Source organism: Rhamphochromis sp. 'chilingali' (assembly GCF_963969265.1).
Source record: "Rhamphochromis sp. 'chilingali' genome assembly, chromosome: 12".
Classification (NCBI taxonomy): domain Eukaryota; kingdom Metazoa; phylum Chordata; class Actinopteri; order Cichliformes; family Cichlidae; genus Rhamphochromis; species Rhamphochromis sp. 'chilingali'.
The window spans coordinates 7,668,267-7,682,604 of NC_137939.1; the positions used below are offsets into that span (position 1 = coordinate 7,668,267).

A 14,338-nucleotide genomic window follows, 5' to 3' on the forward strand; every position below is an offset into this window, starting at 1 on the left:
TTTCTCTTTTCTTTTCTTTTTTAAATTCGAGTGTTACTCGCTGAAAACCGTCATTTTACAGACCTGTTTAACTGATCATTTGATCACACACACACATTTTCAGTGATTTCCAATGAACCCCTAGTTGGATGGTTTATAATCCATACTACAGAATGTAGTATATACATTTTAAATTACTACAGTATTTAAAAATGTTCGTTTGCACTGGTTTGGACAGAGTCATGTGTCTTCGCGTATTTTGAGATCAAATCAAATGTAATGTAACTAGATTTCTGATTGAAAACTCGGTTTAAGGTTGGGATAAGATTCGGCTGAGGATAAGGTTTGGGAAAGAATTACTGCGATTAGAGCAAATCAGATAATACTGTCAGTAACTGCTGCGTTTGTGGTAGTGTTAAGAAACGAAGAAAGCAGGAAGAGAGACCAGTTTATGTAACGACTCTGACTCTGAACACTTCTGATATAGCAGAGGCACGCTGCAACCTCTGTGACTCTCCTCTGCGCCCTGTCACGTCTGCGCATTCAAGCACACACGCTGAGACGCATACACAGTAAACTGCACTCCTTTGTCTCTCTGTCTCTCTCTCTCATCACATACCAAAACACACACACACACACACACACACACACACACAGGGTTTGTCACTACCGCTCTCTTCAGTGCCTGGCCCTGTAAGCCTAGCAGATCTTTTTGGGCCACAGAGTGATGAATGTGTTTGTGCACCTGTCACTATCCATGCATCAGATATGTGTGTATGAGAGAGAGAGACTGTGAAAAAAGGTATTTCTAAAATTTTAATTTGTTATTGGTTATTTCATCCGCTGGGTATTTAAGAAAAATAATACACGTTTGGGCCTTCCAGCCATACAGGTGTTCTCACTAGCCTGGCTAATCCAACTTCTCATCCGGTTGAGCAAAGCTGTAGAAGGACGTGCTCATTCGCAAACCCCGCCCTGAAAAGCACCTGTCCATTCACAGCCACCAGAATTAGTCACGATAGGCCCATCCAACTTTGTATTTCCACACAGGCCAAAATATTCAATTCAATTCAATTTTATTTATATAGCGCCAAATCACAACATAAGTCGCCTCAAGGCGCTTCATAGATACACAAATAGTGTGGTCGAATAACTGCAGCAAACTCTGTTCTTTCAGACGAATCTGCCAGTGTGTCATTGTAGAATAAAAACCTTGATATAAGCATGAGTGAGTTGCTGGGGTTTAAGTGAGGTGTGTAACAAAATCAAGTAGTAATGAATGTAATTTTTAGTGGAGCCATGTGCAGAAATTACAGTCATAGAAGGGAACAAGATCCGACTTTTGGGGGGGACAAAAAAACCCCAAAAACACAAACAGTGAAACTGTATTTTTCGCCTCCATTGCTGCAAATCATCATTGTGAGCAATGAAATCCACAATGTTACAAAATAAAATAAAATGCACTGCCTCACAGTGGTTTGATCCACTGCCTACATTCCCTCACTCCTCTACTTACCCGAGGTGGACTCGAAACAACATGTGAGACACTGGATTTACAATAAAATATATTTACAGTCACATATTAATAATATTCATGATTTTTTTGTGTTTATTTCTGATTTTTTCCCCCTCAATTTTATGATTTCTATTTAACTAATCAGTGCATCGGTGTTGCTTGATATGGGTTTATGCAGCTGCATATAAAAATGTCTGTTTGTTTCTCAACAGTGCAGCTTTAATTTATACATTAATGAAGGGAAAGGTTCGATTTAAGCCTTCAGACAGAAAAAAAAAACCCGACCGGTGCTGAAACAAAAACTCTTTTCTCCGAAATCTCAAAGCACACGCGCGCACACCCTGTCCAATTACTGTGGCCATGGCAACTATCAGAGATTATTGCTCCCAGTCAGCACTGCACGGCTGTTAGACGGGGCTGTGAGCCTCTCCTATTTCAGGCCTACACACACACACACACACACACACACGGAGTCTGAATTAATCCTTCTCTTTGTAGCCTGGAAGCTAAACTGCTCGCCCCAGAAGCCAGTGCTAAAGTAGCTCAGTTTGAAAGAAAAAAAAAAGTCAAACTGAAAATCGATTTATTTTCTTCAAGGGGAAGCGAAATATAAATCTATTCTGTTCGACAGGATTTAATCCGGGCTTTTATTTTATCACTTTTATTTCCCTTTTTAATCTGTTTCACTGTTACTGATATTATTTTCGAGTGGAAGCAGCGAGTTTTTATGTCGGATGGAGCTGAATGTACCAGAGCTGCGTGTTTGCAGTCGTGTGCGAGCCCGTGTGTGTGACATTTGCAGCGATCCTGTCCCGGCGTTAGCCCGGGGACTGCGCGTGTCATGGGGGAGGGAGAAGCGCCTCAAGGTCTCATCCCAGCTCCTCACCGTCCTACACACACACACACTCAGACATGATGACACACACTCACTAACAAAAACTGTGTTGGCCTGAACACAAATAGCAGCTGGCAAAGCAGCTCAAGCCAAGCATGAAAATATGCGGAACTTTTACTGTCCTCTGGCTCGTTTCTAAATTTAGATCTCTCGCCCGTTTTTTTTTTTTTTCTTGTAATGATGCTCGTTAAAACATTTGGGCCTGTGTTTCGCAATGGTTTGTTCTTTTCAGATCATCACAATTGCAATCAATTTAATCACAGTTGTAAACAGGCGTCACAAAGATTGTTCATATTTTAGAAGCTCAAAAATCACTGCTCAGGGAGAATGTCTGTATTTTTCAGCCTTCCTGCCACGGAGCGCTACGTTTTTGCCACAGAGGCAAAAATGTGATGACAGTTTTGCTGTCTTGTCACAGCAAATTACGGAGGGACAAATGAGATGCTTCGTATTCGCAAGGATTCAATTCAATTCAATTTTATTTATACAGCGCCAAATCACAACAACAGTCGCCTAAGGGCGCTTGATCACATCTGAGGTGGAGAAGAAATATTCCCTTAAACTGAGATTTTCAATCTCGTCTTTAGATGAAAGCAGCTCAACGAGAGAAAATAATTATTGTATAGATTCGATGTTGCCCGTGTTGTGTTGCATTTTAACGACTGCTTCTTTGGTACATATTTTCTGTGTGACTGTGGAGCTGTCCGCGGAGCTGTCCTCGGAACTGTCCGTGGTGCGCATTCAGCAACTGGCCTGCAGCAGGATGCGCAACGAGTTGCATCCTTCCCCCAACCTGCTGATCACGCTCATCTGGAGTAGAGCTGCTGGCAGGAAACGCAAAGTCTGTTGCTGTTTGCGTGCACGTAACACACAAATAAACCCTGAGATAAATTTAAGTTTGACTCATTTCAATATTTGCCTCAAATTAACATGCTTCGTTTCTCTCACCTCTTCTGTTTTCATTACATAAAATATTACACATGGAAATGTGTAATATTCATCGATATTTTTTGTTGTTAACAAAACATGTTTTATGTAGGAACATAAAAAAATTTAAAGGTGGCACGCTGGGGCCTTTTGTCTTTTACAGAAAACAGAGAAAATTCGCTGTGCGCTGTGTCGATTGATATAGCGAGATATGGCGCAGTCATCGTGCTTCATTTCACAAAATTAGGATAGATTTCAAGTGTTGGAAGAGAATTTTTTTTATTTAATTTTCCTTTTTAAAGAAGAATATCGCGATTATTCACGCCTTTGTAGACGACATTGTTTATTTGTCATATCGGCGTATTTGAGGTATTCCAGACGTCCAGACGAGCACTCGGAAACTCAAAAATAGCCTTTCCAGTTCAGTTATTTTTACACAGCCACACAGCAGCAGGTTTGGATAAAGGGTGGAGGTTTGTTTCATCACATCACACCCGCCGTTTGTTGGTATCGGTGTCCGTGGACCTGTTGACAGGATGAGCAGGTGAAATGTCTGGTGTTTTCATTCATGCGTGATGTCAGACGCACTTCTGTGACACTGATGTATTTAAATGGCCTGAACGCTTTTATTTTCGTGATCGTTCGGTCGGTCAACCCCAGATGAGATCTCTCTCTATCTATGTCTCTCCACGTCACCCGTGACGGTTCCGCTGCGCGCGAGCCTTACACTGGCACTCTGTGCGGACACGTGCACGCCCCTCTCGCTCCCTCTCTCCCTCTCTGGGTGATGCGGAGATTCCTGCGCTCACGTTGTCGCCTACAAGACTCCAAACTGAGAGGATTGCTTTGTGTATGTGGGGAGGAAAAAATGCAAAATTGACATTTTTAACGACGAATGGAAATATTTTTTCGTTTTGTGTCTGATCTCAGGCGCTTCTTCGTGGAGGCAGATGCCAAGGAGTGTTTTTATTAAGGGAGGTAATATGGATAAACAAGCCAAGAAAAGCAGCTGAGGATATTTTTTAAGCTTTGAGTAAATCGGTTAGGCAGCCGTTAGAATGCTGGTTAGTTTATTTTGCAGTCACATCGAAGAGGCAACAGGCATGGTTTCACTGTAGCGGGTAAAAAAAGTAAAACAATCAAAGAAATTGCCCTGCATACACCTGAATCTGCGCTTTTTACGCGTCCTATTTAACTGTAGAACGGATTTTCTTTCGGAAAGAGATGGCTCACCTAATCCGACACAAGCTCACCAACAAACTGACCAATGCGGCCCACACGGTGTCCAACAAATCTCAGGCCAAGGTCAGTGGGGTGTTCGCCAGACTGGGCTTCCAGGCCGCCACGGACGAGGAGGGTTTGGGTTTCGCGGAGTGCGACGACTTGGATTATGACTACAGGCAAGGTATGCAGATGGATGTCCTTCAAGGAGAAGAAGAAGGGGGGCAGATGGAGGGAGATGGGGAGCTGGAGGGAGACAGCCACTACCAGAGAGACGGCACCGGGCCGAGGCCCTCGTCCCTGAAGACAGCAGGCTCTCTGGAAGAAGACAAGCCAAAAATCACGTCATGGGAAGCTGGCTGGAACGTCACCAACGCCATTCAGGTAGGCCATGATTACTGTCATCCTGCACGCGTGAGTGCAAAAGTACCATGTGCTGCACGGCCATATTAGGCCTGCAACCGCACATAAAGTCACCTTGAAGACTTCATATTTTCACATTTAATATTTAAGCTGGAAAATAGGATGATGCTCATGGGATGCAAATAATTCCACACAAGCCAAAATTAGAGTTAGTCACCTTTAATTTTGTGCGATGAAACTATAAAAGGTTTCAAATGTAAAGGGCCCGTTAAGCTACATTTTATCAGTTAGATCCAAGCTTTGGCTTCACCTCGAATTGGTTTGAGCGTAAATCCGTTGCAGTGAGTGGGTCTTAAAATGTATTTATTCAAATCTTTTTATCAGTGGAGCTGCAGGCGGGATCTGCTTGACTTTGATAGCCTGGAGGCTGAATAGCACCCACGTGCTTATCAGAGCCTCCATCAAATTAAAAAGCTCAATCAAATGAATTTGAAAATTCGTTTTGGAATTTTCCTTAAACGCTTTAATTCGATCTATTATTTAGTACAGATCAGGTATCGGACATATTATTGCAGTTTAATTTAAAATAATCCGTGGTGACAATTTTTCCTGTTGCGTTATTTTTAAATATAAATTTAGGCTGTTATTATATAAGACGAGCTGGTCCTTGCATGCCTGGGTTAGCTCGGCCTGTCACTGCGATGTGGGTCTCGTCCATTACCACTTAACTGCGCTTCTCTTTCCGCAGGGCATGTTTGTCCTCGGCCTGCCGTACGCCATCCTCCACGGCGGCTACCTCGGCCTCTTCCTAATCATCTTCGCGGCTGTGGTGTGCTGCTACACTGGCAAAATCCTCATCGCGTGTCTGTACGAAGAGAACGAGGACGGCATTAAAGTGCGCGTGAGGGACTCTTACGTGGACATCGCGAACGCCTGCTGCGCGCCCCGCTTCCCGGCCCTGGGCGGACACGTCGTGAACGTGGCTCAGATCATCGAGCTGGTCATGACGTGCATTCTTTACGTGGTGGTCAGCGGAAACCTGATGTACAACAGCTTCCCGGGGTTTCCGGTTTCACAGAAAGCCTGGTCTGTGGTGGCCACGGCCGCGCTCCTGCCATGCGCGTTCCTGAAGAACCTCAAGGCCGTGTCCAAGTTCAGCTTGCTCTGCACGCTGGCCCACTTCGTCATCAACATCCTGGTGATTGCCTACTGCCTCTCCAGGGCTCGAGAGTGGGCCTGGGAGAAGGTCAAGTTTTACATCGATGTGAAAAAATTCCCCATTTCCATCGGCATCATCGTGTTCAGCTACACCTCCCAGATCTTCCTCCCATCGCTGGAGGGAAACATGCAGAAGCCCAGTGAGTTCCACTGCATGATGGACTGGACTCACATTGCGGCCTGCGTCCTCAAGGGCCTCTTCGCCCTGGTGGCCTACTTGACATGGGCAGATGCCACCAAAGAGGTCATTACGGATAACCTGCCTTCAACGATCCGGGCTGTGGTGAATCTCTTCCTCGTCTCCAAGGCGTTGCTTTCTTACCCTCTGCCGTTCTTCGCCGCAGTTGAAGTTCTAGAGAAATCTTTGTTCCAGGATGGCGGGAGAGCCCTCTTTCCAGACTGCTACGGCCCCGGAGGGCAGTTGAAATCATGGGGCCTGGGCCTCAGAGTCGCCCTGGTGGTCTTTACCTTGCTTATGGCTGTCTTTGTCCCCCATTTCGCCCTTCTTATGGGCTTAACTGGGAGCCTCACCGGTGCTGGCCTGTGCTTCCTCTTGCCAAGCCTCTTCCACCTAAAGCTCCAATGGAGAAACCTCCTGTGGCACCACGTCTTCTTCGACGTTTCCATTTTCATCATTGGGGGCATATGTGCCATATCTGGCTTCATCCATTCCATTGAAGGTCTCATAGAGGCGTACAGGTATGACATCCACGACTGAGAACTTCAGAGAGGGCCTGTGAAGGGCAATTGTCCTAAAATAACGCACTCCTGACGAAAACACCGCACTGAGGACTTGGCATAATCACTTGAGGAGGATTATTTGTGTGAAATGTACATCTTTTTTTATTTTATTATTTTTGCCTTCGTGATAATGTGCAATAATAAACTCTACAGTCATAGTGTAAAGTAGTCTACTCATTCCAGAAAACGTGTTTCTTTAACTGGACAGAGGAACACAACCTCCTGCATGATAGGGGGTGAATGAATATGCAGGCATTTTAAAAAGCCTGTCAAGTGTCAGTCTTCATGCAAAGATCCAGTTAAAAAGCCCGACACGGGTCTAACTGTGTGCGTGTAGTGTTTATATCTGGGGAATGAAATATGTGGAAAAACAATGGAGTGATTATGTTCTTGCTGGTTTGTTGAACTGCTAGATATCAGTATCCCCCCACTTCAGAGAAAATACAAGACTAAAGCACCCATCCGATCAGATGGTGCACCATAAACCATGAATAACTTGTGTGTAGTGGTTTGAACAGAATGATTTTTTTTTCCAGTCGGTTTTTGGTTTTGTGTTTCTTTTTTTGTTGTTTCTTTTCATTTTTATGCCTATAGTAGTCCTTGCTGTTTGTTTTCTTGGTGTTTCAAGTGTCATTCTGGATGACGTGAATTCAAGTGCAAGCAAGTGGGTCCTAACTGTGTTATATATGGAGAACAAAAAAAAAATGTCTGATAATATTCTGTTCCTATTGAACTTGTCAGTTGTGAATTAATGGAACTAATCATGGTATGTGAGACAAAAGAGTATTTGTTGAATCAAGAGATAAATAAATGAGATATTTTATGGCTGGTGATTTCAATCTTTTCTTACCTTTTCTCTTCTTTATTTAGCTTAACCTCTGCTAAACTTCCTCATTAAGAATAAGTTGTTGCCACTTCGCCTTTTCACAATGTGAAGTGGAGGCACTGAAAGTGGGGTGGAGGTACATTTCTACATTTTCCAGTATAATCAGTTCATGACAGACAGCATAAACCTATAAAACTTCAAGTGGCAAACAGTGGGAAAACATAGCACATTTGTTATTAATCCTATTGTAGATGTGATCAATCTGAGCACAATTGCTGTTTAACTTTTAAAAAAGTTAAATAATCTAAAAGTAAACAGATAAATTTCACTTCCTTTTATAAGCATACAGCTATGATTTGCATTTATTCTGAGAATGAGGATGTTGGTACAGTGACTTTTTTTTTTAAAGAATACTTTTAATCTACCTCCAAAAATTACTGGTTATGGCTGCTGTGCTTCCAGTGCAGATGGAGGGGAAATTTTCTTTCTGCTCATCAGTCCTATTTGGCTTAACTAAATTGGTTTTCTTAGAAGTGATACCACCCATGTGTTCAATGCAGACAGGGCAGAATCAAACAACTGCTTCCTCTTTGTCACACCGACATAAACAGAGAACGACTGCAGGAGGGGCCCGGGGTATTGTTAGATGTCTGTGAGTTTCACTTCTCAGTGACACAGGAAATTAAAGAAGAAAAACAGCACGGAGAGGCTGAGGCGACATGTTTGCACATGCTGAGCAACTCTGAAGAGCTGAATTTGGCAAGTTCATCCCGCATTTCAGGTATGATACCTGTGTGATTTATCTCAACAGGTTTGCTGTGCACGTTTGAGTTAAGAGTTTACTTTCCCACACCAAAATGTAAATGTCTTTGACAGCAGCACTGTTTGTTTGCACCACAAACGGCAGAGGAAAATGCTTCTATCTGTGACAGTAGTGCTCAGCCTCCTCTCCTGCGTTTGTGGAGAAAATCCTGCAGTGCAAGTTGTCCTGACCAACAAGGGGCTTCAGTACGGTAAGGACATGTTGGATCGGCGCTTGTTTTCACTTAGCTGTTAAGGTTGTGTAAACACAAGTCTGTTAATAAATGATCCGTTTTATTCACAACAACTGAAATTTTATGCAAGTGCTGTTTGTCCCAGGGAAGCATGCAGCTGCAGACTGGATTCAGGAAAGGTTGAGTACAATCACTTTCCCTGACATCACCGGCAGTGTTCACATCGTATTCGGGGACGTTGACTACACTCTAACAGGGTAGGATTGCATTCCATGTTCTACAAGTACAAAATCTAAGAATCTAAAATATCCTCTATAGAAGGAATCAGCATTTGTTATGAAAATTTCAGCACATGCATGTTAGCCAGCAGGAGTCTTTATTTCACTCACATGACTGATATTCCTCAGCTTTGTAACCTCTGGTTTGTCTCTGCTCTCCCTTTGCGTTCTAGCATCACCATAGTAAAATGTGACTTACCAGAGCCTTCTGTCGAGTTCCTTCAGAATCCCCCAGGATTCAAGACAACCATCTCAGACCTCTCTATTGCAATAACAGGCGGGTGGAGAACACATTTTGGCTTAATGTGAGTTTTCTACGTGTAAAATACAAGCTTTTGTACAGTAGGATTATAGGGTGTAATTTCTTAACATGTTCCATTTGGGTACAAAACAAATCATCATCCAAAAAACAAAAAAAATAAAACACGTGAGACAATCTGATCATCCCTTTTAACACATCCTTTTTTTTAAAAAAACCACTGACTATAGTGTGATTTAAATCTGTAATGTACAGAAGCAGACGTGAAGTATAAATGAGGAAGTGTTAGTGATAGTGATAGTAAGTGTTTGAAGCTATAGTGTGTTTTTAAAGATAGTCTCTGGCGAGGTGAGGTTCCGCTCGCCTTTTCTAACACAGCTGGCATCTGAGTTATGTTAAACCTGAAAGCTTATCACCTGTATTTTAAGCTGTTTACAAAACCTGTGATATTTTCTGTTTTATCATCTAACAACAGGGGGTTAGAGTAACTTTCAGCGCTAAACCCAAATATTAATTACAGCTTTAATCTACTGATGCTTTTCCAAACTTAGTTTCCATGTAACACATTTGAATGTTCTCTAAGCAGAGAAGTAAAGAGGGAACATTTCACATCTATATTAAACATGAGACCTAATTTGTAAACTCTATCAGATGCCTGTTGTAAGATACGCCACATATGCACAAGTGACAGATGTTTCAGCGCCTTTGAAAGCAGATGTTGTGTGAATAAGTGTTCACCAGCACCAACAATGCACTGTGTTTGTATTTTGTATATCCAGAAACGATGGCGGGACGTTTGATATGGCTATATTTAACGTAGATGTGACCTCTGTGGTGCAGCTGGGGAAAGAAGCTGACGGGCATCTGTCTGTCAGCAGCATCAGCTGTGACGCTCAGGTTGGAGATGTGGACATAGAATTTCATGGTGGAGCAAGGTACAGTAGAGCAGAAAGAGGGAGACACGGGGAGGTGGTGGGGATTTCATGTATGATGTAAACCTTGGCTTTCTATTTGTGAACAGTTTCATCTTCCAACCGTTTGTGGAACACTTCAAGGGACGGATCAGAGATGAAATACAGAAAAGAGTGAGTGCTTCTCTACAGCTTCATCGCATGTGTTAGTGGATGCTTGAGCTTTTCTGTATGATCGTCACATAATGTTCACTGAAATGTGCTGTTAAAACACCAGGACTTTGCTGTGTTTTCTCCCTAGCTGTGTCCCGGTGTGGAAGAAAACATTGAAAGCTTTGAGAACCTCCTGCATGTCATGAACGGTACTGCAGCTCCTAATTACAAAGAGGAAAACCGTGGGCCACAAATTAGTGAACAGAATAATAAAATAACAGCATTTTAAATGTATAAAGGAATAATGCTTTTTTCTCACTCTGCTCAGTTTCAGTCGATGTGAATGAAGTTCTCTCTCTTGCCCTTCCTCTCACTGACATCCCTATCATCGGTGCTTCAAGTATGAATGTGGGCCTTAAGGTAAGGATACACATTTTCCAGTTTCTATGTTAATGTCCCGGGCTTCTCATAACAGTCCATCTACAAGCCAACATATGCAACTATATTTTATAATGAAAGCTTATGAAAAAACATTGAGAAAGGAATAAGAATTTCAAAATAATGATATTTAGTTTTATTTGATCAATTTTTTTTATTAAAGGGGGAGTTTTACAATGTCAAAGCTCCGGTCGAGCCTCCCTTTGAGGCCCAGCCTTTCACCATGCCGGACAAGCCGAGCTACATGCTGTCAGTGGGCATGTCTGATTTCACTCTGAACTCTGCCTCCTATGCATACTTCTCAGCTAAATTGCTTCAGCTCCTCATCAATGACAGCATGGTAAGTGAACACACATACTAAAAATAAAAGACAGTTAAAAGCAAAACAGTTCAAGTTTGAGGTGAAGTGTGTGGTTAACAGACGTTATTTTATCCTCTCAGATCCCTGCGATATCTCCAGTGCACTTGAATACCACCTCATTGGGAAAATTCATTCCAAAGGTAAGTCTGTTTGTGTCAGGGTTACATTTGGCAACACTGAAAAGTAATCCCAGAAACACTACATGATGATGTTCACCCTGCAAAACAGCGATACTTCAAACATCATTGCATTCTCTCAGATTTATTTTTCAATTCGTTTTCACGTTTAATGTTTTCAAAGCACCCTGACCAAGGTTGATATGGTTAAATAAAACTAAATGAAAAATTAAAGCTAGAAAAAGATTTTACTAGGCTAACATAAAAAAAACCTATAAGCTAATTTTGTAAACATTTTTAAACCCAACTAAAATAAAATTAAAATGTATAGAGTTAATTTTGTGTGTCACCTACACTCACATATCACTGACATGCTCACAGACACACACACACATTCACACACACATCACATGTTCACTGTTGCAGACACACACGACGCATGTTCACATATGAGTGTTTTAGCTGCGAAGGAAGGCGGGAGTTGGAGTTGGGCTAAGATCAGATCAGAGAAGATCTCCCCTTGCAGCAAGTAAAAGACAGAAAGCGCTGTGGTCTTGCTTTTGTACACAAGTGATTGGTCTCTGAGTCAGCGGGGTTTAAGTGTTAAACCCAACAGTTCTGTTGGGTGACTGTGAGGACAGTTCACTGTTCTCTGTTCACTGGATATTTCCTCTTTTTCCGACCATTTTTTCACCTCATTCACGTAAACCCTCGACATGGTTACGCTGGAAAATCCCTGCAGATCAGCAGTTTATGAAATCCTCAGACCGATCCGTCTAACACCAACGATCACGTTACATTTGTCATTCATTCAGAAGCTTGTATGTAAAGATGTTTTAACAGATATGTTAAAATATCTTTGCATACAAAATGACAAGCATGATAAAACCAACCAGCTTGAAAAACAAACACACACTATGCCGATAACTAGTCACAAAAACTATTTAAAAAATCAAGACAGCTAAGTTTTGCTATCGTGGAAGTGAAAGTATTTTACAAATGGGCTAAGAGAGGAAGTATGTCTTCCATGCCTGTCTCAAGTACTTAGGTAAACATCCCTTTTCTAGTATGACCTCCGGGAGAAGTCGATGAAACACTCTGTGGCCTCTTGTGTGTTTTGTCTTTGCACGTATTAAAAAAAACCCACTTTAATTCAGTTCATATGATTAGCTTTGTGTCTTTATCTTCATCTGGGACTCATTTGGTTTCATCAGGACTCCGTTACCTCACTTACTTAGCAGTAGTTTGCTTAATTTATACTACTTTCTCTTTAAGTTCGATACAGTCAAGAATAAAGTGTTTACACTTGTTACTTGTTCACTTTGCAGCTTGCCGAGATGTATCCAGATATGCTGATGAGTGTTCTGGTTTATGCCCAAGAGGCTCCAAAGTTTTCCATCCAGCCTGATGCCGTTAACGTCACCATCAAGGCTGTTGCGAAGGCCTCCGTCATCCTACCCAATGGTACCCAGATCCCGGTGTTCACCATCAATGTTGTGAGTACTTTTGTTTGTTGGACCTTCGCTGTACTCACTATATTATCTTTAGGGTTGTTTGGACCAACTTAAACTGCAGCATGCATTCTTTACGATTTCTGACATTTTTTTAGCAGCACTGATCGACTACAAAATATGACAGATTAATGGTAACAGAAATTAACATTTGTTGCTACTGAAATATAATCCTTTTTTTTGGTTCCAGGACTCCAAATTCAGTAGCGAATTGTGGATCGATGACGGAAAACTGAAAGGCTCTGTGAAGATGGATAAGTAAGCATAAGCAAGTGTTAAACTGCAAAACTGAGCTCAACTTCTTAAACTTCATTCTAAAAATAATGACACTGTTTTCTTCCAGTCTGACGCTGACCCTTGCGTCGAGTGAAGTGGGGACTTTCAAGGTAAATGTCCCCAAAATTAAATAAACAAGTAAAAACAGCAGATTTTCTGTTGGTCACAGGTCAACAGCGTGTTTTTCTCTTTGCAGACTGACTCTCTTGAATTCCTGGCGAGGAAGGGGGGGGAAATTGTACTGATTAGAGTGAACCGTGAGTCTTAGATACTTCATTTTTGCCACTTTGTGCTACTTCCACTTCTTCATGACATTTATCTAAAAAACAATGTGTATTATGTCAAGCAGTTTCCGTAAACTAGAGCGACGCAGGGCAGATACGAAGTACTTCCCCTTCTCTTCAATCTAACAAAGGGGGAGGCTCGCTGTGTGGAAACAGTGTTGCTCCTTTCCTGACTTGTTTTTTTCTGTGACAGAGAAACTGGGAGAAGGATTTCTTGTCCTCGGGACAAAACATGCACAGCTGGTCAACTCGGTTCTGAAGAAGGAGAAGGTCGGTACTTTTAGGAGAACACACAATGCTTTGGTCTTTGAATGAATCTGTAACTCAGAGCAGAATTCATCTTCGGGCTGACCACTGTCTTTGTCCCAAACAGGGATTCATATTAATCTCTTCAGACGTGCAGGTGTCGCTAACGTAGAGACGCTTCAACTGACAAACACCAAACATGGCTGCTCCTCGTCACAGTTCCTCATCAAACCTCCGACCACCAATCAAAATGAATGTGAATGGATGAATCTGTAGTAACAGCCCTAATGCTGTCTCCTCATGTCTGGATTGAAAATCATGCTTTGAAGTACATAATCAAAAAAAACTTGGCTTGAAATTTGCACATCTTATTTGCAACTTTTGAAACGTTTCCTAAGTGGAGCTGCCAGACTTCTTTTCTCTTAGTGACAACATCTATTTTTAAAACTTCTTTTAGATTCTCTGATGAAAATAATGATGTGAAGACGAGTGAATAAAGGATTAAAAACAACTTCTGTCATAACTTTAGAGGACTTTATAGACACGTACACTCACCGGTCACTTTATTAGGCACACCCTCATGGACCCTCTTTTACTTTCAGAACTGCCTCTTATAATCCTTCATCGAGGTGCTGGAAACTTTCCTCAGATGTTTTGGTCCATGTTGACATGATTTGTTCGCTGTGCCAATTCCCTGTAAAAACAAAAATAGATTTGTGGTTACTGGACAGAGGTCTGGTGTCTGTGGAGTTCATCTGAGTACAGTGAACTCATTTTCATGTTCAAGAAACCAACTGAGATGACTTTTTGGCATGGTGCATTAT

The 14,338-nt window shown here is 42.0% G+C and overlaps 2 protein-coding genes across 2 annotated transcripts; both read left to right on the forward strand.

Moving 5' to 3' along the window:
- Window positions 1–4,166: 4,166 nt before the first annotated feature.
- LOC308407436 (vesicular inhibitory amino acid transporter-like) lies at window positions 4,167–6,892 on the forward strand. Its single transcript, XM_080899070.1, has 2 exons — window positions 4,167–4,922; window positions 5,650–6,892. The coding sequence occupies exons 1-2, from the start codon at window positions 4,542–4,544 to the stop codon at window positions 6,835–6,837; spliced, it is 1,569 nt and encodes a 522-aa protein (XP_080755196.1). The 5' UTR covers window positions 4,167–4,541; the 3' UTR covers window positions 6,838–6,892.
- Window positions 6,893–8,599: 1,707 nt separating this feature from the next.
- Window positions 8,600–13,686, forward strand: bpifcl (BPI fold containing family C, like; the record flags this gene model as incomplete). The annotated part of the gene is made up of 15 exons (XM_080898874.1): window positions 8,600–8,699; window positions 8,827–8,938; window positions 9,133–9,264; window positions 9,998–10,153; window positions 10,240–10,303; window positions 10,431–10,491; window positions 10,611–10,702; window positions 10,884–11,060; window positions 11,162–11,221; window positions 12,526–12,693; window positions 12,899–12,966; window positions 13,052–13,094; window positions 13,181–13,241; window positions 13,462–13,538; window positions 13,642–13,686. The coding sequence occupies 15 exons, from the start codon at window positions 8,600–8,602 to the stop codon at window positions 13,684–13,686; spliced, it is 1,416 nt and encodes a 471-aa protein (XP_080755000.1).
- Window positions 13,687–14,338: the final 652 nt, after the last annotated feature.